The sequence below is a fragment of the Salvelinus sp. IW2-2015 genome, linkage group LG31 (genome assembly GCF_002910315.2).
Source record: "Salvelinus sp. IW2-2015 linkage group LG31, ASM291031v2, whole genome shotgun sequence".
Lineage (NCBI taxonomy): Eukaryota > Metazoa > Chordata > Actinopteri > Salmoniformes > Salmonidae > Salvelinus > Salvelinus sp. IW2-2015.
In genome coordinates, this window is record NC_036870.1 from 12,870,919 (window position 1) to 12,894,050 (window position 23,132).

The window sequence follows — 23,132 nt, forward strand, 5'->3', positions numbered from 1 at the left end:
ACTTTATTGTTGCCTCTTGTTTGCTGGAACACATTGCAGCCCAAGTGAACTTCCTCTTTGTCACAAGGAAGACTTTTGTAGCAGCATAATGCAGGTTGATCGGGAGCTTGGGCATTCTGGAATCTTTSTTTCACCAAGAAGAGGTTGAGACAAGGCTCGAAGAGAGTAGGGCGTCATTTCTCCAAAGTGTTTGTGTAAAAGGTACTCACTGAGAGAGGCTTGTGAACGCTCCCCAGGCAGAGCCGAGGTCCATATGCCGAGGTCAAGCTTCTGGGCATATGGTGAGTCATGGGGCCCATTAACTTGCTTGCGCACCTTATGGACATTATCGGAGCATTATGGGAGCCTTGGGTTCGAGTTCTGAGATGAGGTGAGCAAGGGGCTTCAGGTGAGCATGGTAGAGTGTTGCGTCTGGAGTTAGGATCTCAGATCGGTTGTTCGGGATCTCATTACACTCGATGAGAGTTGGCAGCGGAAGACTGACTTGCCCATCCATAGATTCTACCTTGTAGCCGTTGGCTCATCTTCCAACTGTCTCCATCACCCCGACGCAGGTCTTAAGGGAGTAGGGAGAGCTGGGGCCTTGTACCCTGAAGATATCGAAGAACTCAGAACGGACCAATGATCTGTTGCTTTGCTCGTCGAGGATGGCATAGAATTTCACTGCTCTATCTCGGTAGCCTGTTAGGTAGATTTAGACGAAGCAGATCTTAGAGCAAGACCTGTCGGTGATGTTCCCACCGCAGACTTGCGTACACTGAGACGTTACGTCGAAAGGAGGTGTGAGATCTTCCTCCCCACCGTGCTCTGTAGAAAGGTCTGCTTTTTTGACCCAGGGGGGTGGTCCTGGATGAAGGGAGGTGTTATGACTCTCGCTCACACATTCTGCGCAGCTAACGCTTGACTTGCAGTTCTTGGCAATGTGAAAGGAGGATGAACAACATCTAAAGCATATGCCATTCTCTTTCAGCCTTGCGTTGGTCCAGTGGTTTCTCGCAGAAGGCGCGGCACTTCCGTAAGGGGTGAGGCTACTTGTGGATAGGGCACTGCCGTTCGGAATTCTCGGCTTTCTTGATAGGCTTGTCTGATTAAGAGGAGGTAGTGGGGGATACCTCTGTTTTGTGAACTGAGACTTATCTCTGTCTGCTTTGCTTCCAGGGAACTTTGTCTGCTTTAGCAGGAACGTCGGCAACAAGGTTGAAACTGGGGTCATTCCTAATTCTGACTTGCTGGATGACGAAGTCAACAAAGAAGGAGGCAAAAGGAGGGAACGGAACATGATATTGTTGCTTGTAGTTGGAACCAATGGAGATCCATTTCTCTTGTAACCCGAAGGGACGTTTCTGGACTATAGGGTTAACAACTCAAGCTGTATCGAGAAAAGCTAGACCACGGAGGTCTCCTTCGGCCTTGGCGGACTGAAGCTCCATAAGCAGGTCGCCCAACTCCCTCAGCTTTGGGTAGTCCTTGTTGGAGATCTTGGGGAAACTGTTGATTCGTTTGGTGAGCGCACTTTCTATAACCGTAGCATTCCTCAAGTCTATCCCAAACCATCCTCAGACCTTGTTCTGGATGGTTTACATAAACGGCTCGGATTTGTTTTATATGTTCAGCAGACTCTTTTCCAAGTCACTTAACTAGAAGATCCATTTCTTCACTGTAGGTTAAGTCTAAGCCTCTGATGGCGTTGTGAATGGAGCGCCGCCAAGCCCTGTAGCTCTCCGTTTTTGGGGTATTTTGGTATTTTATTAGGATCCCCATTAGCTATTGCAAAAGCAGCAGCTACTCTTCCTGGGGTCCGCACAAAACATAATACAGAATGACACAATACAGAACATGATTAGACAAGAACAGCTCAAGGACAGAACTACATACATTTTTAAAAAGGCACACGTAGCCTACATATCAATGTTTACACACAAACTATCTAGGTCAAATAGGGGAGAGGCGTTGTGCCGCAAGGTGTTGCTTTATCTGTTTTTTAAAACCAAGTTTGCTGTTTATTTGAGCAATATGAGATGGAAGAAAGTTCCATGCAATAAGGGCTCTATATAATACTGTACGTTTTCTTGAATTTGTTCTGGATTTGGGGACTTTGAAAAGACCTCTGGTGGCATGTCTGGTGGGATAAGTGTGTGTGTCAGAGCTGTGTGTAAGTTGACCATGCAAACAATTTGGGATTTTCAACACATGAATGTTTCTTATAAAAAGAAGAAGTGATGCAGTCAGTCTCTTCTCAACTCTTAGCCAAGAGAGACTGGCATGCATAGTATTTATATCAGCCCTCTGATTACAATTAAGAGCAAAATGTGCCGCTCTGTTCTGGGCCAGCTGCAGCTTAACTAGGTCTTTCCTTGCCGCACTGGACCACACGACTGGACAATAATCAAGGTTAGACAAAACTAGAGCCTGCAGAACTTTTGGAATGTGGTGTCTAAAAAGCAGAGCATCTCTTTATTACGGCTAGACGTCTCACCATCTTTGCAATCATTTAATCTGTATGTTTTGACCATGACAGTTTACAATCTAAGGTAACACCAAGTAATTTAGTCTCCTCAACTTGTTCAACAGCCACACCATTCATTACCAGATTCATGTCTAGCACTTAAGGAATAATTTGTACCAAATACAATGCTCCTAGTTTTAGAGACATTCAGGACCAGTTTATTACTGGCCAATCATTCCAAAACAGACCCCAACTCTTTGTTAAGGGTTTCAGTGACTTCATTAGCTGTGGTTGCTGATGCGTATATGGTTGAATCATCAGCATACATGGACACACATGCTTTGTTTAATGTCACTGGCAGGTCATTGGTAAAAATAGAAAAGAGTAGAGGGCCTAGAGGCCCTAGAGAACTGCCCTGCGGTACACCACACTTTACAGGTTTGACATTAGAGAAGCTTCCATTAAAGAAAACCCTATGAGTTCTATTAGATAGATAGTTCTGAATGCACGATATGGCAGAGGTTGAAAAGCCATAGCACTTAATTACGTGTTTTCAACAAAAGGTCAATAATATCAAAGGCTGCACTGAAATCTAACAGTACATCTCCCCCAATATTCTTATTATCAATTTCTTTAAACCAATCATCAATCATTTGTGTCAATGTTGAGTGCCCTTTTCTATAAGCATGCTGAAAGTCTGTTGTTAATTTGTTTACAGAGAAATAGCATTGTATTTGGTCAAACACCATTTTTTCCAACAGTTTMCTAAGAGCTGGCAGCAAGGTTGGTCATCAAATTGGAGTAGACCCGTGGTGATGAGCTCACGACGAGCGAAGTACCTCACAAAGTTGGTKATGTTTGGGTTCTCACTTTGGGGATCTTCCCATGTTCGCTTGTAATGTGGAGCGGGTGGATGACTTCCGTCATTGTGCATATCTCTTTGGGTCCAGCTGCTGTTCTGGCCTTCTTGAAGGGAACCGTGTATGCTAGGGGTGAGGTGAAACTTCGGGGCTGGCCTTGACTCCGGATTAGGGAAGCGGCGGTCTACAGCGGCAGTGGTGTCAACAGGAGGAGAACTGATCTCAGGCGTGAGATGTTGTAATAGGGTGTTACGTGCGGTCTCTGGCKTGATATATCCCTGTCTTGTCTCGTCATCTGAGGACGGCTCTACTCCTGTGATTGGCTTGGGAGTGTAGTAGGATTTAGCTTGCTCCATGAGAAACTCCTTAGTTCGCTGTGTGGGGTCGAGTTGGGTGGAGTCGAGCTTGAGTCTGCAGCTACTTTTCTGACTGCCAAAATGGGCCTCTAGAGCCTCAGCTTCAGCCACTGCTGCTGCCGCTTCCTTTTCCTCTTTCAGCACATCCATAGATGCTTCTAATTCTGRTTTTTCTATTTTCATTCTCCTTTCTTTCTCCACAAAGGAGAGGCAAGCTTTTGCAGGTTCTGCTTTGCCCTTGCTATAGCGTCTGTGGCTCCTGTAGGTGAGCTGTTTGAATGGTAGGATGAGGATGAGGCACGAGACCTGGTCTTGAAGGTGCATGCCTGCTCCTCGGCCATAGTGTGTTGGAAGTTGTCTGTACACTGTCATAATTATCGTWGGCCTCTCTTGGCGTTGTGATGGGTTAGCGGTGTCTGTTGCTTGATCCAACTTGTGGTCCTGCCCACTAGAGACCTGTCATTTTATGATAGGCCAATGTTTTATAATGTGTAGGTGTACTGTCCTCCATATGCGTTACTGTGCATATTTTGACAGCAAGATAAACGCCTTCACATCAATAATCCTCAAAGCACGATCTCCATGTTCACAAGATTTATTGAGTTGAAACAGCGTGAAATGACAAAGCTTCCTAGGACATACAATGTAAAGGATGGATGAAGATTGTAAGCGGATAACTAAAACAGAGCACTCTGAGTGTAACAGTATTGCTTCCGTCCCTCTCCTCGCCCCTATCTGGGCTCGAACCAGGGACCCTCTGCACACATCGACAACAGTCACCCTCGAAGCATCGTTACCCATCACTCCACAAAATCCGCGGCCCTTGCAGAGCAAGGGGAARAACTACTTCAAGGTCTCAGAGCGAGGGATGTCACTGATTGAAAAGCTATTAGCGCGCACCCCGCTAACTAGCTAGCCATTTCACATCGGTTACATGAGCTCTACATGAGGCAACAATGACCAACTTCCTCCTAACAGGTCACATGACGGGTCATTTTCTAGCTAAAGGAAAATCTCCAGATCAACACTAGAGGGCGCCAAATTCAAGTTAAGTWATATAGGTAAGTATTAGAACTAAAACAGAACAGTAGGTCTATGTGAGTTGCATTTTAAATGTTATGTAGGCCTACAAGTCTATTTGGTCTGCAATGCAAAATCACATGTTAGATGGTTTCTTGTGTGTGATCGATTACAGTAGGGTAGGCTTTTATGTTAATTTAATAATAATTTGAGTCTCCAAATTTTTGCCCACATCTACATTTTTGCTGGCCCTGCCATCAACAGATTTCTGCGTATGTCACTGCCTACCTCTACCAAAACATGGTTACTTGGAAGCATATAAAGACATTTTATGGTACATTTGATGGTACGATAAAGTAATCGAAACCACTATTGATTACTATTGATTATGACCAATGTGTGATTCTTGTTTTGTTTGACCCTCTACATGGGACCATGGGTAACACTCCKAGCTATTTGCCCAGTGATTGGGGGGTGGCTGGTGGGGGAGAGATTATGTTTCTGTGGGGTAATTGGAGATTAGGGGATCGTGTGGCATGTCTTTTCAGACACACACACAAAACTGGAGCATTTGCTTAATGGTAGGGCGAGACAGCGGAGTAGGCTTTGTCCTGTTCAAGCGACAGCTGTTGCCCACATTGGTGAGATGATATACTCAAATCTGTACACTACCAACTGACATGGCAACCTCAGAAGGTTTCATGGACATTCTAGTTGTTGTGGTGTGTTACTTTCATTATTGGATTGTAACTTTGTATGTAACATAATAGCTTCATACTCACATAGACAATTTTATTGTTTCGTAAAATCTAAGTTGGAACCAAATATGTCAATTTTAATGAATACAAGTAATATTGGACCAGATGGGTGAATCTTATTGTCTTCTCCTTGTCCATTTCCACTGTTCAAATTGTCTTCTTTTGTGTTGGATTTTACATGCCAAGTGTTTGCCTCCTTTTACAAATTAATCTTAATAAAATAATATAATTCTACCTTGTGCTTTGTATTTATTTTCTAAACATTGAAATCAATGTTGCATCCGTGTTTGCACTTGTGACAATACAGTAGGTGAGAGAATTGGAGGCATTATTTGAGCAGCTAGTGGCAATAGTAGGGAGCCTACATTACATTTTTTATTTMACATTTTAGTAATTTAGCAGACGCTCTTATCCAGAGCAATTTACAATAATGAGTGGATACAGATACATTTCTTGAGCGGTATTATTGGGAAAGTTATGTCGGTCTATTAAATAATTACATTATATTGACACACTAGTTTGAAAAACATTTGGCTTGTATCGCCAACAATGGAAACCACCGAGTATTCTCCTGTGAAATTCCATTCAACCCACATAGGATTGCTGAGAGCTGTTATTAGGCTGCGTGAGTCAGGGTAGCTAGCCTACTTTATTACACATCCAAAACAGAGATAACGTAACTATCAGGCACTGTGTAGGTGGCGTCACGCAGACATCTTCACTTTGAAGTATGCCATCGATGCACAGTCATCTACTCTGCCCTTAGGTTGTTAATAAGATCAACATCGTACAGGTAAGAAGAGAACGATTATAGGCTAACATTACCTACATTTACAAGCGTTTTTATAAATGGTGATGGGTTCGTGGGTTATTTTATATAATTATTTGTTTATTTATTGGCGGTGGATGTCCGTGTAGAGGCAGTGTGGAGGGATTATTTCAACAGCGCATTCCATTGAAGAAATTAGATAAAATCTAGCCTAATTTTGTCATAAAATGTTTTTATACCTAGGCTACAGAAACTACGGTCTGGTGGAAGCTTAGGGCGGAGCTTAGCTCCTACTTTTTTTGTTTTGATGCGTTTTTGTCTTGAAGCCTATTGCTTGTAACTGTTAAGTCTGTCGAGTACTAAGCCGATTCTATTTCAAGGGTAGCGAGTCGAAACGGGACATGGAGACCATGATTAAACGACCCGACTAAAATGTTGCACTTCGGACATATTGAGCGCAGTAAGAAATCACGCCAGGAATTCATCTGGGAGCAGTAGGCTATAAACATATAATTGGAGGATTAACCCCGCTAAAATAATTGGACAACTTTTAACGGATGTAGGCTACTGTCATTGTGTTTTTGTTTTTTATTCTAGTGTGTTAGGCTACTGGAGGACAGAACCAATTCGTTTAGCCCTTGATTATAGTCAGGTAAGGGACTTTTTTAACTTCAAAGATGGAAACAGACTCAAGTGATATTAGGTTATGCAACGAAAGTCCATATGCAAATATTTGCCATTGTTTTCATTATTGTTTTTCATGGTGTCCCCAAAACGGTTGAGCACAAGTGCATTGTTCTGAAGAGGAGGGGATAAACCGTCCTTCAATGGTTAATTAATTCACAGTGTACAACACTTGATGTTCAACAGGCAGTTTGGAAGGTTCTATAATATCTAGATCTATAATGTGTTTTGAAGACGACTTGATTAGAMACAGCGTTTCATGTTTGACTTGACTCCACAAGATAACGAAAACAGGCTAGGCCTACTCTGTCACACAATTGCTTATCCTTTTCACATATATTTCTGCCTCTTTACATTCATAAGGCAGACTATTGGTGCTATCATTGTCAGTGCACATACACAAACTTGTGTTTATGAATGGCCCTAACAAGAGACAAGGCYCCTATTGTACAAGATCAGCAGCAGATTACTAGAATTCCTTTTCTCTCCACTCGCTCAATGGCTTCTCAGTCTACTCCATCTGGACTGCCTAAAAACCCACACTGGCAACTTTAATATTTGAACGTCTTTGTCATTCTTCAACTGTTGCTGCTGTTTAACCTTCTCACCACAGTATGTTGGAGACCTATAACGAAGATATGCACAGTTTGGCAAAAGACAGTTAGACCATCTCCATATTGAGTTGTATTTCTGTATTGCAGCTAGGTATCCACACAGRATGCTGTAGAATGGTCAGCCAGGGCCAGAGACACTAAAACACCACTTTCAAATCGAAGTCGTGTGACTAGGGAGAATTTACAAAATCTTTGGTCACCCAAGTAACAATGGCTTGGATGACTTGCCTCCTGGATAGCCCTGCACTTTGAAAGAAAGCATAACAGTGTAGGCCTGATGCAGTGGACATAAAGCTTGACAAAATAGTATGTGGCATATAGTAATCGAATGATTAGAGGTCTGTAAAAGTAATGATGTGTGTGTATATAGATAGAGAAAGATGCCTGTAGATGGATCTGGATGGTTGAAAGACTGTCTGTCTTGTCTATCTCCAGGCCATCAGACTGTTAAACAGTCACCACAAGCCGGCCTCCGCCRAGTACCCTGCCCTGAACATAGTCACTGTTACTAGCTGACTACCACCCTGTACTCTACCCTGCACCTTAGAGACTGATGCACTATGTACATAGTCATTGAACACGGGTCACTTTAGTAATGTTTACATACTGTTTTACCCACTTCATCTGTATATCCTGTATTCTAGTCAAAGCTAATCCTATATTAGTATATATTAATTATATATTAATCCTATATACTACTGCTGTACACACCTTTTCTATTCATATATTGTCCATAATGTCTATATGCACCATCATGTATGTATGTATGTGTGTATTTACATTTTTGGGATTTGTGTGTATTGTTAGGTATTGCTGCACTGTTGGAGCTAGAAACAAGTATTTCGCTGCACCTGCAATATTGGCAAAATATGTGTACGTGACCAATAACATTTCATTTGATTTGACAGACATAAAGACAGACAGATATTTTTTGTACAGACAGATGCAGACAGACAGATATTGTAGGTAGACAGGCAGACGGATACATAGAGATAGATAGATGGAGATGGGTAGATAATTATTTAAATACCCCCCCCCCCNATAATTATTTAAATACCCCCCCCCCCATACACACACACCATCCCCCCGCGTGTGGCCAACATGTGGGAAGGTAATCCGCTGCTATTAGGGTAATCTTCTCAGCATGGCCATCAATGGGGAGTATGCTCAGCAACTATCCGGCAGGCAGAGTATCGTCATCCCCGACAAAATTAGGGCCAAGGAAAAATGATTTAATCATACAGATTAAGTGGGAGAGACATGGCGGCGGGGCGGGGGTTTGGGTGGAGACATGGCGGAGGGAGGTTGTGTGTTGAGATTGTTCAGTGATAGGGTTTATCTTGAAAGAGTTGTTTTGAAATCATGTGGATAGGTAGGATCTTGAAATCATTGCAGTCGTGTACTATTACCATGATGGGGGTATTCATGACGCTTAGTGCTGCGGTCAATGTAAGGTACAGGACAACCTGCTTAAAAAAAAGAACCTCATATAATCAATAGCCTAATAGTAATGGTTAACCCCCATCTAAGTCATTGTAATTATGCTGAATAGAAGTAGGATCCAATCTACAGCATTGTAGAAATTTACTGCACTTTACTGTAAGGGCAGTTTTCTGAATAACAGGCACAGGGTACAGTAGTGGCATCATTAGTAGTATGCAAATTCTCTGCTGTGCCACTGTGGACCACTAACTGAAAAACACCATTCATAGTCAAGAATGACAGTGTAGCATAACATTGTTGACATGTTTCAAACTCAAACTGTGAGTGTGCTTTTGCTTAAAGTTCTTTGTGCAATAATGTGTGTAAAGGCTGTTGAGAAAATAAGAGGGGTTTTGGTATGTTTAAGTAGAAGTGTGTTTATTTAAATTTTTTACATGCTAATGACAGTGGGCAGTCAACATATACTGTAGGTGGGTGTGTGTGTGTGTGTGTGTGTGGAGAGAGCTCACTTGCGGCAGCTGTGTTTAGAACACACATGCTGGTGTCTGGTGAAGACCTTGGCTCTGGTCAGTTGGCAATGCCACAACTGAGAGCAATGTGGGCAGGGGACTTTGTTCTGGCATGGTGTGTTTTTTATTTGTTTGTGTGTGCTTGTGCATCCGTTAGTGTGTATGTGCATCAGAGAGATTTTGCTGAAGGTGCATCTTCTCTTTGGATGTTGGTACACAGAAGGATCGACTATCTAACCATAGAGGCTGTTTATGTGACTGTCTTGGCAGCATTCAGGATGCTTACTGTTCCTGTTTTTGGCTTTCTAATTTTGGGATAATTTGAGCATTACCATGCTTCAAATGAAGTCCTGGTACAAAGCTTTCAATCAGGTTAAACAAATAACCAGATGGGTTTGAACAAAATGTATATACAGTACACAATGGCACTTAAGGGCCAATATTAGGCATCTTTAATTTTTAAAAATCACTAAGGTCTCCCACTTTATACAGATGGGGAACATGTTGCCTGATTAGTGAATGGATATAGGTGCCAACATTTGTTCTTCTACTTGTTATTCTGCAAATTAGGCCTAGTCAGTTAAGATAACTATATTGGGAGGTGTCATGTAGTTTTAAGCAATTTATTATTCACATGGTTTCATGCAAGTGGTTGCATTGTTACTTTTTAAATCTGCAAATTGCCTTGTGCTACTGCTAATACCAGGGGTGGGAAAACTACAGCCTATGGCTCTTTTTGTGGTAAATTATTATTTTGGGTAAAAAAAACACTCCAGGCCACACTTGAARGTCTACAACTAGATAGAAAGCATGTAGAAATTATAATGGAACAATATAGTTCCAAAATAACTGCCCCTTTTCTGCCCCTCATTGATTTTGACAAAAAAATCGGTCCCCCAAAAAATCTGTGCAGCCCTCTGTTTAAATMTCAAAATCCCGATGTGGCCCTCGAGCCAAAAGTTTGCCCACCCCTGACCTATACGGTACATTGTAGAGACTTTTGGGGCTCTATCCAATGTGTATTGCTGAAGCGTTACAGATTGCGCGATAGAAATGAAAGGTCATTTCTGATTGAGCCTCCGCTAACGCTGGAACGTTGCCTTTACATTTCAATCACACTGTAATGCTGCGCTTCTGCAATACACATTGAAAAAAGCCCTTTGTCACGAAGGCCGTTATTGTAGCTACACTTCATACGATGGAGTTAATATCCATATCTCTGACTTAATATAGCATTTAATGTATTATTCATCCATTGCAAATGTGATTACAAACCATTCAGTTGAGTTGGTTATGTTGTTTGGGTTGAAAACTGACATTGCGTTTACACAAACAAACTCCATCACCCCATTGATTCACAGTCTGCTATAAAAGTAGACTTGAATAAAACCGATGTCCTCTGGAGTTTTTTTTTGTCCCATTTGAAATCAAGCTTATGTCACCTTTTCATATCTGAGTTCCTGCCTATTCTGTGTCAGTGCTTCATTATTTTCTGTGTCTGATCATGCTTCCTTATGGTTGACGTTCAAATAGCTGCATTACAGTTATGCGGACTTTCCAGCCATTCAATGATGACATTAATTGATCGATATAATACCAAGGGAAGTCAATAAAGGAGTAAGATCGTGAGTTTACTCATTAAGGCCTGGAGTTGTGCAGCTCCGATCTATAGTGTTTCCCATTTGAGTGGTAATGTTCTCTTGGTCTGTCTGACTGTGGGTAGATACAAACTAACCAAGAATGATCAGCTGGGAAAACTCATACTCCCATGGTTCTCCTCTCTCCTCCCACTATTGCTGTAGTATTGACCCCTTTGATTAATTGTCTTACGACAGGTGGCGTTACTTCTACGCGACGCTCGTCCCTCAACCGACCTGTCTTGTAGGACATGGAACTCATACTAACATTTTTGTATTCCCGAGCATCTGCCATTCAAAAATTATATATTTTTTCCTKATTTGAGATATCACTGCACTCTCGCATGACTCTCCATGAAATAACCAGAATAACTAGCTATATTATTGCAAACGTTGTGACAGTGATTTAATAGTTTYCAATTAAATAAAAACAAAGCAGAGCTATCTCCTGCAAAAGTTATGTACAAGGACGTCAGTGGCCAGTGCAGTGACTTACTTGATCAGCGGCTTAGCTATCTATTGTAGCTAGCTTACTGACATATTTACCTAGCTAGCTAGCTCTACATAAAAACCTTGCTTAACGTTTTTAAATTACCATGAAGTTGTAGACATGCAGGCCCAAAATTAAGAGGGACAGTTATCAGAAATCAGTCCGTTTCTCAGCAATCACTAACGTTACGTTGAGTCAGCTGAGCACAGCAGCTTCATGAAAACTCATAGTGCAAGCATTAGTACCACTACAGTATATTGCTAGCTAGCTTTTTTTTGAAAGATTCAATATTGTGTATGGAGCACTAAATAGGTAACTAGTTGGTTAGCAACATTGTTTCAGTGACTGGCTCAGCTAGCAAGCTAATGTTGGACACATTTATGATAGCTTTCATGCCCATAGTCAAAATTCTGAAATACTTCCCATTTGAAGTACAATAATCCTTAGCTACATGTAAAACTGGGCGACTTTCTCCCCCAAAAACATCAACATTATTTACATATTCATTGTTTTAGCTTACATTAACTGTTTTGAGGGAGAAATGGAGATCAGCAGACAATGTTACCTACTGTAAGTAACATTTTCAGATCTTATATAGCACATTGTWGCCAAACTACTTTTGATCTATCCCATTACTCTTTGTGAGATACGAGACATATCACTGCAGGCGGAATRGTTGAGTTATCTGACGTAAGACAATGCCCTTAGATTCTTATTTTCAGAATCACCATCCATTACAGCCAAAATATAACATTTTCAATGAGAAGACTTGAAACCAACTGAAGCCAAATTCTCTGAGGTAGGGGAGGGAAACATATTGAAGGGAGGGGACCCTGCCTTGTCTGTATTTCAATATACAGATGTAAAATTGTAATTTGATCATCCTGTTGCAGGAGAACTTTCCTGCATGTCAGGACATGTAAAACMTGTAGTGTATTTGAGGTTTACAAAGGCTTTTGAAGTTTGTAACTTCCACTTTGAAATTTCAGACTTGAATGTCCATGAATTCTAATCCACATAATTCGAATGTCTTATTGCTGCAGAGTTATTTTCCTGCTGTAGTAAACTGGCTCAAATTAAGATCTCACATCTGTAGGGAAAACACTGGTAATTTGTCCAGATGGGAGATGAGGAGGCGAGGCAGTCCCAGATCCCTTCTGTTCAGTCCTCTGAGACAGGGAGAAGAAGACAAGATTGGATGGGTGTCCGGTTACCTATACTATAGTCTTCCAATGAGGCGGTGTTGGAAAAGATGCTGCGCCACCTCAGGAAACCTGATCCCGATGCAGCCAGCTGTAATTAAATGCACACAGGAAATGAGGACCTATTGGATACCACTTCATTAGAATGGTCCCCCACAAATGATGTGTAAATGCTCAAACTGTCAACAAACTACATTTTAAGCTCCAATATGAAACTTTTTTGGGAGACCCAACCAAATTCACATAGACAGATCWATAACGCACATTTCTTTCTCATTGAAAGCAAGTCTAAGAAGCTGTAGATCTATTCTATGTGCACTATTTTTATGCTTCGTGTTCTTAAATTTTGCATCTTTTACTTTCGGTTTTATACACTAGCTGAAAATACAGTATTTTTGGTTATTGCACATGTATTTCACAGTGGTTTAGARGGTACAATGATTCTCTACATTGCTTGTTTTGTCACATTAACTGAAATTAGGCWAACTATAATAATTTTAGCAACCAGGAAATGGTGGAGGGTGTTCTGCATATTGCACCTTTAAAAATGCAAGGAGGATCAAGGCACTCTCTGATTAAAATGCGTTTATTTGTATGGCATGTTGAAGGGAACAAGGATTAAAGACTGACACGTTTCGGCAGCATGGCCTTCATCAGGGCAGCATGGCCTTCATCACAGATGTACTTTGCACTCAATGGCCAAAGAGCACCTTCTATTTACAAAAATAACTATTATTGTGTACCCTAGCAGTGATCCCATTCCTTCTTTTTTCTACAAACTATCGGTTTTATTTAGTGACTGCAAATGATTTAATAATGCTGTTTTTAACACGTAATTAGGCCTAACTATTGACCAACTACTGTTTGTTGTGAAAGGTGGTGATATATTATATTTTGGAATGGAGGTTRTGTCTGTAAAAATGTTTCAGATACGGCATTTTATCATATTTGAAAAACTCCTGTCCTACATATCGACAATAGGATTGAATGATTTAGTTTATATCAAGTAGAATTCACATTTGTTGACAACTCAATCCAATGCTAAACAAAATTGGTTGTTAATCTGTTGTCTTTGTGGGTAGTTACTTCCTGGATAAAGCTACATAAGAGTGATAGCTCAGATGTAGCCTACACAGCCTTAGGCTATATGTTTTACCGGCTTTAGACTGCATGCCTTTCATTTCATAATTATGTAAGCTTTCTTTACTCTTTACTCTTACCATGGCAGAGATGCATCTGAAAACGTTGTGCTTATTGCCAGGCTATACGATACTAGGATTATCACTATGTTTAGCACCATTTCAGTGTCAATTTCCACTAATTTCACCTACAATTTGATCAATCAGGAAATTGGCACTTATACTCTTATAAGTATACAATTAGCAAATTTACTCTCATTGTAATATCTGTATAGTATTCTACAAAACATTAACCTGCCAGGCTGCCACTAATTAAATGTGAAWGATGTGCTGTCTGCGAAATTTGATGAACTTGGATGAGATGGATCATATGTGTTGGCCATATCACTTTAGATATTCTCATGTTGGTATTCGACCCTTGTAGCATTTCAAATGATTATATTCACTATGTTTGACAGAGAAACAGACAGAGGGTTGGATGGAGAGAGAGGGAGTCTGAGCTGACCTTACCATGATAATCTAATCCCTGTCGAGAGTGCTTTTTTTAGAGAGCAAGTTAATGCCACCAGATTATACTCCAGTGTCTCCCACACCGACCAATCGAGGCTGTAGAGATGGAGAGGTCTGTGCTGCAGACAGGGAACACCGCCTCATATACACAACATTCTGGAATTGCTCAAAATCGGGCTTTAAACTCATCTAGGGGAGCTATATGTGTGTGTGCTTGTGTGTCTTTGTGCATTTGTGTGCATTTTCTTCATTCCCTCAATCTCCATGCCCAAGATCCCTCTTTGGTTTACCTCCAGCACATTMCAGTGGTGTAGCAGGCCTGGAATGTTAAAAGGCAGCTCATTGAGCAGCTCATCACATGCTATCAAGAGTAATCCCTGTGTATTTGTTGTGTAACCGGGTGGCGAGTTGAACACACACACACACACACACACACACACACACACACACACACACACACACACACACACACACACCACACACACACACACACACAACACAACGCAGAGCAGCATAACCACACCAGCTGCTGGTTGCTTTAAGGGCCAGACATGCTGTGTGTTTGCACGAGTGCACATTTGGCACCTCTTATGACATAACTGAATGCTTAAACAAAGCATGAACATGAGACTTCATCCTATGTCTTACTCTTATTTTAACAATTACTTGAACCTTTTTGCTTTTCTGAGGGATATAGACTAGATCTTTTTGGAAAGCGGTGTTTAACTTTAGAATTAGGTTATAGTTGCAATGGCGACAAGACATTCTTCCTCATTTCTGTTTAGCTTATAGAGATACTGTTTATAGATGTCAATCACTCACATTGTGTGGACCACATCTATTAACAGTGTTTCTTACCCAGACATGCAGTTTCTTGTTTTCACACAATATTTGACACGTCTACTCAGTGGGCTGTGTTTCTGACACGTCTATGACACAGTGTTTCTGACACGTCTATGACACAGCGTTTCTGACACGTCTATGACACAGCGTTTCTGACACGTCTATGACACAGCGTTTCTGACACGTCTATAACACAGTGGGCCTCCAGGACGTGGATTAGGCAGACAGTGTAGAGAGTGTTAGTCAGTGTGGCGGACGCTGGAGCTGCCGCGCGGCCCTGTAAACAATGCCTCGTTTAAAGGGCCTCTACACTGTGACCTCACCACGACAGACGGCTGTCACCCTCGTCGCCTCTCACACCTCTGTCTGTCTCTTTTTAGCTGGACATTGGAGCGGACCCTCTGTGGCCAAAATAGGGACACTTTGGGACCGAAGAGCATCCCTTTGTGATCAAAGTGGAGGCGTCCCCCTGCCTATCCCAGTTGCTCAATTTATTATTGTTCTCGTTGTGTTTTATGTTGTCTCTTGTTTTGTATGCTGTCTTATGTCTTTTAAAAAAAATCTTCCACCTCCAAAATAATCAAGGTGAATCACTGGGATATTTTCACCTAATCCCTAATTGACCCKTAGTCTTTATGCATCTGAATTAATTGGATAGTTGTAAGCAATATCATAATAGCTGCACCTTGCCCTTTGATAAACTCACAGGAATTGTGTACTCCAATCATTACAGATCTAGGAGGGAGTAGGGGCTAGAGGTTGATTTGGGATTGGGCAAGACACAAATTTGGATCACTGACAGAAGCACACTGTATAGCATAACATTAGCATAAGGACTGTCATGCTAGCACTATTGGCTATGTTGGCACAGCTTGCAGTTGGTTGAGAGAGCATATGTGGGTGACTTAATCATCACACACAGACAACACACTCACATACTCAGACACAGGTTCACTGGAGCGTGCACGCATAGCCGCACACATGCATTTATTCACATACTGTCTCTCTCTTTCTCTCACGCACCACACACTCTCTCACACAAACACAGGCTCTTAGCTCAGCACCAGAGACCTGGCCATGGGGAGTTTATGCTGAGCTGGTTTGGACGTCAGGCTGAATAAATGTGAGAACAGCTGACTGGACATGGCTATTCATCTGCCAAAGAAAAGAGAGAGGGACTGTACAGAAAAAGTCAGCTCATAGCAACATGTTTGGCTATCTGCGCCTGTGTGTATCATCCATCGACGTGTCCATCACACTTCCACTATTTTGAAGTCAATGTTACATCTCTGTTTTCATTGACTGTGTTATCTAGCCAAGCTAAAAGCCTATATCAGGGCTCTCCAACCCTGTTCCTGGAGAGCTATCCTCCTGTTGGTTTTCGCTACAACCCCAGTTGTAACTAACCTGATTCAGTTTATCAATCAGCTAATTATTAGAATCAGTTGCGCTAGATTAGGGTTGGGTGAAAACCGACAGGATGGTAGCTCTCTGGGAACAGGGTTGGAAACCCCTTGCCTATATTATGTATTGCCTTCCTTTATGTAGATCATCTGAGAAAACACTGCCCCTCTCATCTTCAATAGAGCTTACCCTCTTTGTAAGGTTCATCATAGAGCTAATACATCTTTAAAGGCACACTCTTAAATTTGTTTTGAATTGGAAATATTGCAGATTGTAACTTTTTATTTCAAATCGCCTCTTTTTGCTCTTTTGTTTCTATTGCTATGTTGTCTAATGCACAAATCAATGATCATTCAAGATCATGGTCTTCTCTATTAGGCCCATTTCTGTTTAGTTTGGACTTTTGAAGAACACAGAGATTCATACGAACAGAGACATAATAAAGGAACAGCCAGAGGTTAGAGAGGTCGGAACACACAACACACTGTCAGACGCCTTCTCCGTCCACTAAATGACACAGCATGTGTTTAAACCCTCTCATAGAAAGACTCTTTTTGGTTTGTTTTTGTGTGTGTTTTCAATTCAGGAAAGTTTGTTGTCCACGGACAACAGAATTATGTTGAGACTCAGATTTTTAACTTTAAAATGTATGTCAAACAAAAACCAATGATTGCAAATTTCAACAAAACGTACAGCTCTATGCACAAGGGCTACTTGGAAGAATTTCCAGAACATTTTACGAAAACACATTTACTTGAACAGTACAGATGCAAAAGTTTGGTAACAGAATGCCGGCACAAACATTCATTCTGTTACCAAACTTTGCATCTGCACTGTTCTTCAAGTAAATGTGTTTTTTCAAAATGTTCCATGGAAATTGTTAAGTCTGACCATGGAATTGCTCATGTCTGTCAAACATTTTGTGAGAGTTAATAAAAAGACGGTGTTGCTGCCTATTAGGATAGTTAAGGTTGCTATATGGCATTTTAAGACCCCAAACCTAACAATGACCTAGTTGGTGCCTAGTTGGAAACACTTCATACCCTCCAAAAAACTTTACCGGGGTGACTCATTTAGTCTGCTTGTAAGACACAGGCCTGATGGCCCTCCACTACCATCTGTTGCCTCCTTTCGCTCTGACATCATCCCACCATCCCCCTATTGTGTTAACCCCTCATCACCCGGCCTTCAACTTAACCTCTTAATTACCACTAACCACCCCCCTCCCTGTCCCCCCCACCCAGAGACACTGTGCCACTCGGCCCGTGCACTAATCCGTCAGCGTCTGCCCTCTTAACACCTGCCACCACACTCGTCTAACTCAACTCCCATTCTGGAGCCCATGCCAGTTTCTTGGCTGTTTTGCTGGAAGAGCACACACAGAGAAAAGCCCATAGCAGAACGCACACACAGACATGCTGAGACGCGCGCGCGCGCGCGCGCGCGCACACACACACACGGCTCAGAGTGGCCTGAGACGGGACAGATAGGTCTCTTTTGTCATCGCCCCCCCCCCCCCCSCCCCSCCACRSCTCRCRCKCCCCTKGKCATCTTTTGCAGGCCCCATTGCCCAACAATGGCCACTGTAGGACCCCCTGGTAATGGTTGGAGGGCGAGACGTGACGAAATGTGACAGTTCTGGTGCAGCTGACACAATGGTGTTTCTTTCCCGCGGCTGCCTGTACTGCGTTGGCTATAAGAGAGCCCGGGCACTTTGCGCACTGTTCTAGTTTTTGAGAAGGAAGGCACCATCTTCGGCAGTGGTCTGGGAAACCACCCCCCTGCCGCCAATTACTTGGCCATAAAGGATGTGTGTATATCATCCACAAAAATTAAAAACACAACTTGGAACAGATGCCCCTTCACAAAGATAAATCTTTATCTTAGACGTAAATAATACTTTTTAATTTTTTTATTCTGAAGTTGTTTGATATAGGAACAGCTCGCATTTTATTTTACTTTAGGGTATCTATAGTGCTGGAGGAGTATGAAAATATGTATCATATTTTTCTCTTAACTATACTGATGCCACCTGCCCCATTTTTATAATTATTTTATCTGTGCGTTTCTCAGTGTCTCTTGTATGAGTGAGGTTAACTACTGTTTGTTTATGACATTACATTTCCCTTCATATTCATAACCACTCGATGTGACCTTGGCGTTCACTGTTAGTATTGTGAGTGTGTGTGTCTGTCTGCACGTGTGTGACTGTCTCAGCCTGTTTGTTTGTCTGTGAGATAAATAAATGTAGTTTGTTGATAATGGTGTATTGATGGGGTTTGGAGTGGACTGGCCCTGAGGCCTCATCCTGACTGGTCAGGACTGAATGCACCTCTTCATGCTTCAGTCCACACATGCAATTAAGGCATGGGGAACAGAGGACACTCACACGCACACACATACACACTTTCAGTATAAGCTTCCTTTAAGGACAACCATCAATCATCCTGTTGTGGACAATAGCCATTCAAAAGTAAGTGTGATGCAAATTCTCTCCCTCTCCTCTCTTTCTAACASACGCAATTACATTTATAAAACTTAAATACGCACAGACGTAACACTCTCTTACGTTGTGACAGTGAAACATACCCTTTCAAAAACCGACTATATGTGGAAATCATGACTGTTAGTAATAGTAGTCCCATGTAAACTCTTTACACTTGGGCCCAGTGCGAGAAGCTCTTTCAAATGAACGCAAACTTAAGGTGTGGTTGAGATCATTTGAAATATACCAGGGAATGGGATGTGTATTTTCGATTTATTAGCAACCATCATTGTATAGAGGCTTGTCCTTCAGACAAAGTTGTTGATGCTCTTTTTATGGTCATAGCGTTGTTTTGCTGTTGATGACTGCAGCATGATAGCATTTCCCCTCTGTTTGACCTCCTGGTGACTGTCAAATCAAATTTTATTTGTCACATGTGCCGAATACAACCTTACAGTGAAATGCTTACTTACAAGCCCTTAACCAACAATGCGATTTTTAAGAAAAATATGTGTTAAGTAAATAATAGATATGTAAAAAATAAAAATGAAATTAAAGTAACAAATAATTAAAGAGCAGCAGGTACCGGTACATAGTCAATGTGTGGGGCCACAGGTTAGTCGGGGTAATTGAGGTAATATGTACATGTAGGTAGAGTTAAAGTGACTATGCATAGATAATTAACAGGGAGTAGTAGTAGCAGCAGCTTAAAAGGGGGGGGCAATGCAAATAGTCTGGATAGCCATTTGATTAGCTGTTCAGAAGTCTTATGGCTTGGGGGTAGAAGCTGTTTAGAAGCCTTTTGGACTTAGATGCTCTGCTACCACTTGGTAGCAGAGAGAACAGTCCATGACTGACAATTTCTAGGGCCTTCTTTTGACACCGCCTGGTATAGAGGTCCTGGATGGCAGGAAGCTTGGCCCAAGTGATGTACTGGGCCATACGCACTATGTAGTGCCTTGCAGTCGGAGGCCGAGCAGTTGCCATACCAGGCAGTGATGCAACCAGTCAGAACGCTCTCGATGCAGCTGTAGAAGCTCTGTCCGAGAACTGTGTTCTCTCTGTCCCTGTCTGTGCCTGTCTGCCTCTGTCTGTCTCTGGGTTGAATATATAGCCTACCAGATGTCAGTTATTGTATTAGTTGCGTGGTTATAATAAAACCTATTATTAGATTTATAATATGGCCTAATAGTTTTTTCTTGTTTTTTAGGTGTTTTTAATGAGAATCTCTCCAGTCTTAATGATTGCTAAAGAAAATCCCTCCAACAACATAAGTAAAGCAACATCTACAGACCTATGCTCATCACAATRACTATGAGAACCTTATGACTTTGGAGCGCACGGGTCAGTTTTCTTCATCAGGGATCAACAGACACTTGAGCTGCCACAGCCCATGGAGGTGGTGTCGAAGCAGGAGCGGGCGGACCAAAGCAAGGCCGACGCTTTCAAGAGTGACCAGGAGGGGGACAATGCGACGGCCTCTGGCCACACCTGCGGTCTCTGCGGACGGAGCTTCCCTCTCCTTAGTTCACTGTCCCAGCACATGCGCAGGCACACTGGAGAGAAGCCGTACAAGTGTCCGTACTGCGAACACAGGGCGGCCCAGAAGGGCAGCCTGAAAGTCCACATCCGCAGCCACAAGCTGGGCCTGTTCAGCCGAAGCCTGGMCAAGAAAGAAGAAGAGGGCAAGAAAAGAGAGGTGGAGGAGGAGGATGTGGAGCAAGGACAAACACAGAGAGAACCCCAGCAACTGGTTAGTCCCGACAACAACCTTGCCAAAGGCACCTCGGCCAAGAAGCACAAAGTCAATGGCAAGACAAAAAAGAAAAGCTCCAAGAAGAAAAATGACAACGCAGTTATCCAGGATGGCGGCAAGGAGGACAAGTCACAAACCACGGCTGAGGGCAACTCATTTCCGGGAGGGACCAACTGGGTGGACGAACGGGACGAGGAGGCCAGTGCTGGCTCCTTCCCCTGCCGGTCTTGCAGCCAAGTCTTCCCCCAGGCCCTGCTCCTCAAGGCCCACATGAAGAAGCATCGCGGCTCCCTAGACCATGGCTGCCGCATCTGCGGCCGGCGCTTCCGCCAGGCCTGGTTCCTCCAGAGCCACATGCGGATTCATCGGGCCAAAAGCCAGCTGCGGGGTGGGGGTGGAGACAGCGGCGAGTCCCCAACCACCCTCAATGGGGTCCCTCGGGAGCCGGCGTCCCTGGTGAACGATGACTGTCTCTACGAGCTGTGTGCCGGCTGCGGCAACTTCTTTTACGACCGCAAGACCCTCCGGCTGCACGAGAGGGTCCACAAGCAGAGCCATACCCCCAACAAGCCGCTGCAGCAAGACCCCGACAACGGCTCGTCATCACCCGCCGCCAAGAGTCGCTTCCTGGAATGCCTTAACCTCAGGGCAGCTGGGGCTGGAGAGGCAGCTATGGAGGGGAGTCTTGGTAGACGGATCCCCGAGCTGGACCCGGTATGCAGTTACCAGGCCTGGCAGTTGGTCACCCGGGGGCATGTGGTTGAGGTGACAGATAAAAGTCTAGGCTGGGAGGAGAGGCTGGCGGATGCCGACGTGGCGTTTGACCAGGAGAAGGGCGAGTTTGTGCCGCTGAAACAGGAGAAGCGGAAGAGGCAGCTGGACTCCTCCCAAAGCAAGAAGAAGAAAGGATCCCAGGATGTTGTCGTTAATGGTGGCTGCGGTGGGATCTCCCACCAGCAGGGTGACAGTAGAAATAGCCGCACCTTGTTGAATGGGCTCAGCCCAGAGACATTTGGAATATTGCAGAAAAAGGTGAAATATGGTCATCAATCCAGCAAGCAAGCCACCAAATCAAACTCTTCCAGTCAGCCCAGCACACCAAGACAAGAAAATTCTCTGTCTGCCTCTTCCATAAAGAGGAATAATATCAGGGACCCAACCTATGAAGGTAAGACAAAACCACACTATCACTTAGATTAGCAGCAATAATTKGATTTTTGTGAAATTACATGACAAAAGGCATCTTGGTTGTATTCACACTTAAAATCCTGATTCTGAAAAAAGTATTCCTCAAAAGGAGCATTTTTCTTGCCAGCAGTCTAAGGCACTGCATCACTCAGTGCTAGAGGCGTCACTACAGACAAGGGGTTTGTTCACAGGTTGTGTCYCAGCCAGCCGTGACCGGGAGACCCATCAGGTGGTGCTCAATTGGCCCAGCATTGTCTGGGTTAGYGGAGGGTTTGGCTGGCCGGGATGTCCTTGTCCCATCGTGCTCTCGCGACTCCTTGTGGCGGGCATGGCGCATGCACGCTGACTTCGGTCGCCAGCTGTAAGGTGTTTCCTCCAACACATTGGTGCYTCTGGCTTCCGGGTCAAGAAGCAGTGCGGCTTGGCGGGGTCATGTTTCAGAGGACGCATGACTCTTGACCTTCGCCTCTCCCGAGTCTGTACGGGAGTTGCGGCGATGGGACAATACTGTAACTACCAATTGGATATCACAAAAAAGTGAAAAAACAGGACAATATCTATTACTCTCACAGCAATAATAATGAAATAATCCGCCCCAAAATGTAGACATTACAATATTTCACTGGTCATCCCCAAAGCCAACACATTTGGCCGCCTTTCCTTCCAGTTCTCTGCTGCCAATGACTGGAACGAATTGCAAAAATCACTGAAGCTGGAGACTTATATCTCCCTCTCCAACTTTAATTAAGCATCAGCTGTCAGAGCAGCTTACCGATCACTGTACCTGTACACAGCCCATCTGTAAATAGCACACCCAACTACCTCATCACCATATTGTTATTTATTTTTGCTCTTTTGCACCCCAGTATCTCTACTTGCACATCATCATCTGCACATCTATCACTCCAGTGTTAATGCTAAATTATAATTATTTCGCCTCTATGGCCTATTTATTGCCTTACCACCCTAATCTTATTACATTTGCACACACTGTACATAGACCTTTTCTCTTGTGTTAT

At 43.0% G+C, this 23,132-nt stretch overlaps 2 protein-coding genes across 4 annotated transcripts in view; one reads left to right on the forward strand and one right to left on the reverse strand.

The window, feature by feature from the left end:
• Positions 1 to 23,132, reverse strand: part of LOC111956180 (teashirt homolog 1-like) — a 445,767-nt gene that overhangs the window by 234,422 nt on the left and 188,213 nt on the right. The gene's annotated exons all lie outside the window — the stretch shown is intronic.
• Positions 6,044 to 23,132, forward strand: part of LOC111955729 (zinc finger protein 516) — a 98,507-nt gene continuing 81,418 nt past the window's right edge. For 2 of the 3 annotated variants that reach the window (XR_011474540.1, XM_023976027.2), the window contains exons 1-2: positions 6,044 to 6,233; positions 20,380 to 22,093. Coding sequence is in view for 2 of the 3 variants with exons in the window: in XM_023976027.2 (XP_023831795.1) it covers positions 20,563 to 22,093 (1,531 nt within the window). In the remaining variant the exon portion in view is untranslated. Of the gene's footprint in view, positions 6,234 to 6,535; positions 6,862 to 20,379; positions 22,094 to 23,132 lie in introns of those variants that run through there. The other variant, XM_023976028.2, reaches the window with a different exon arrangement.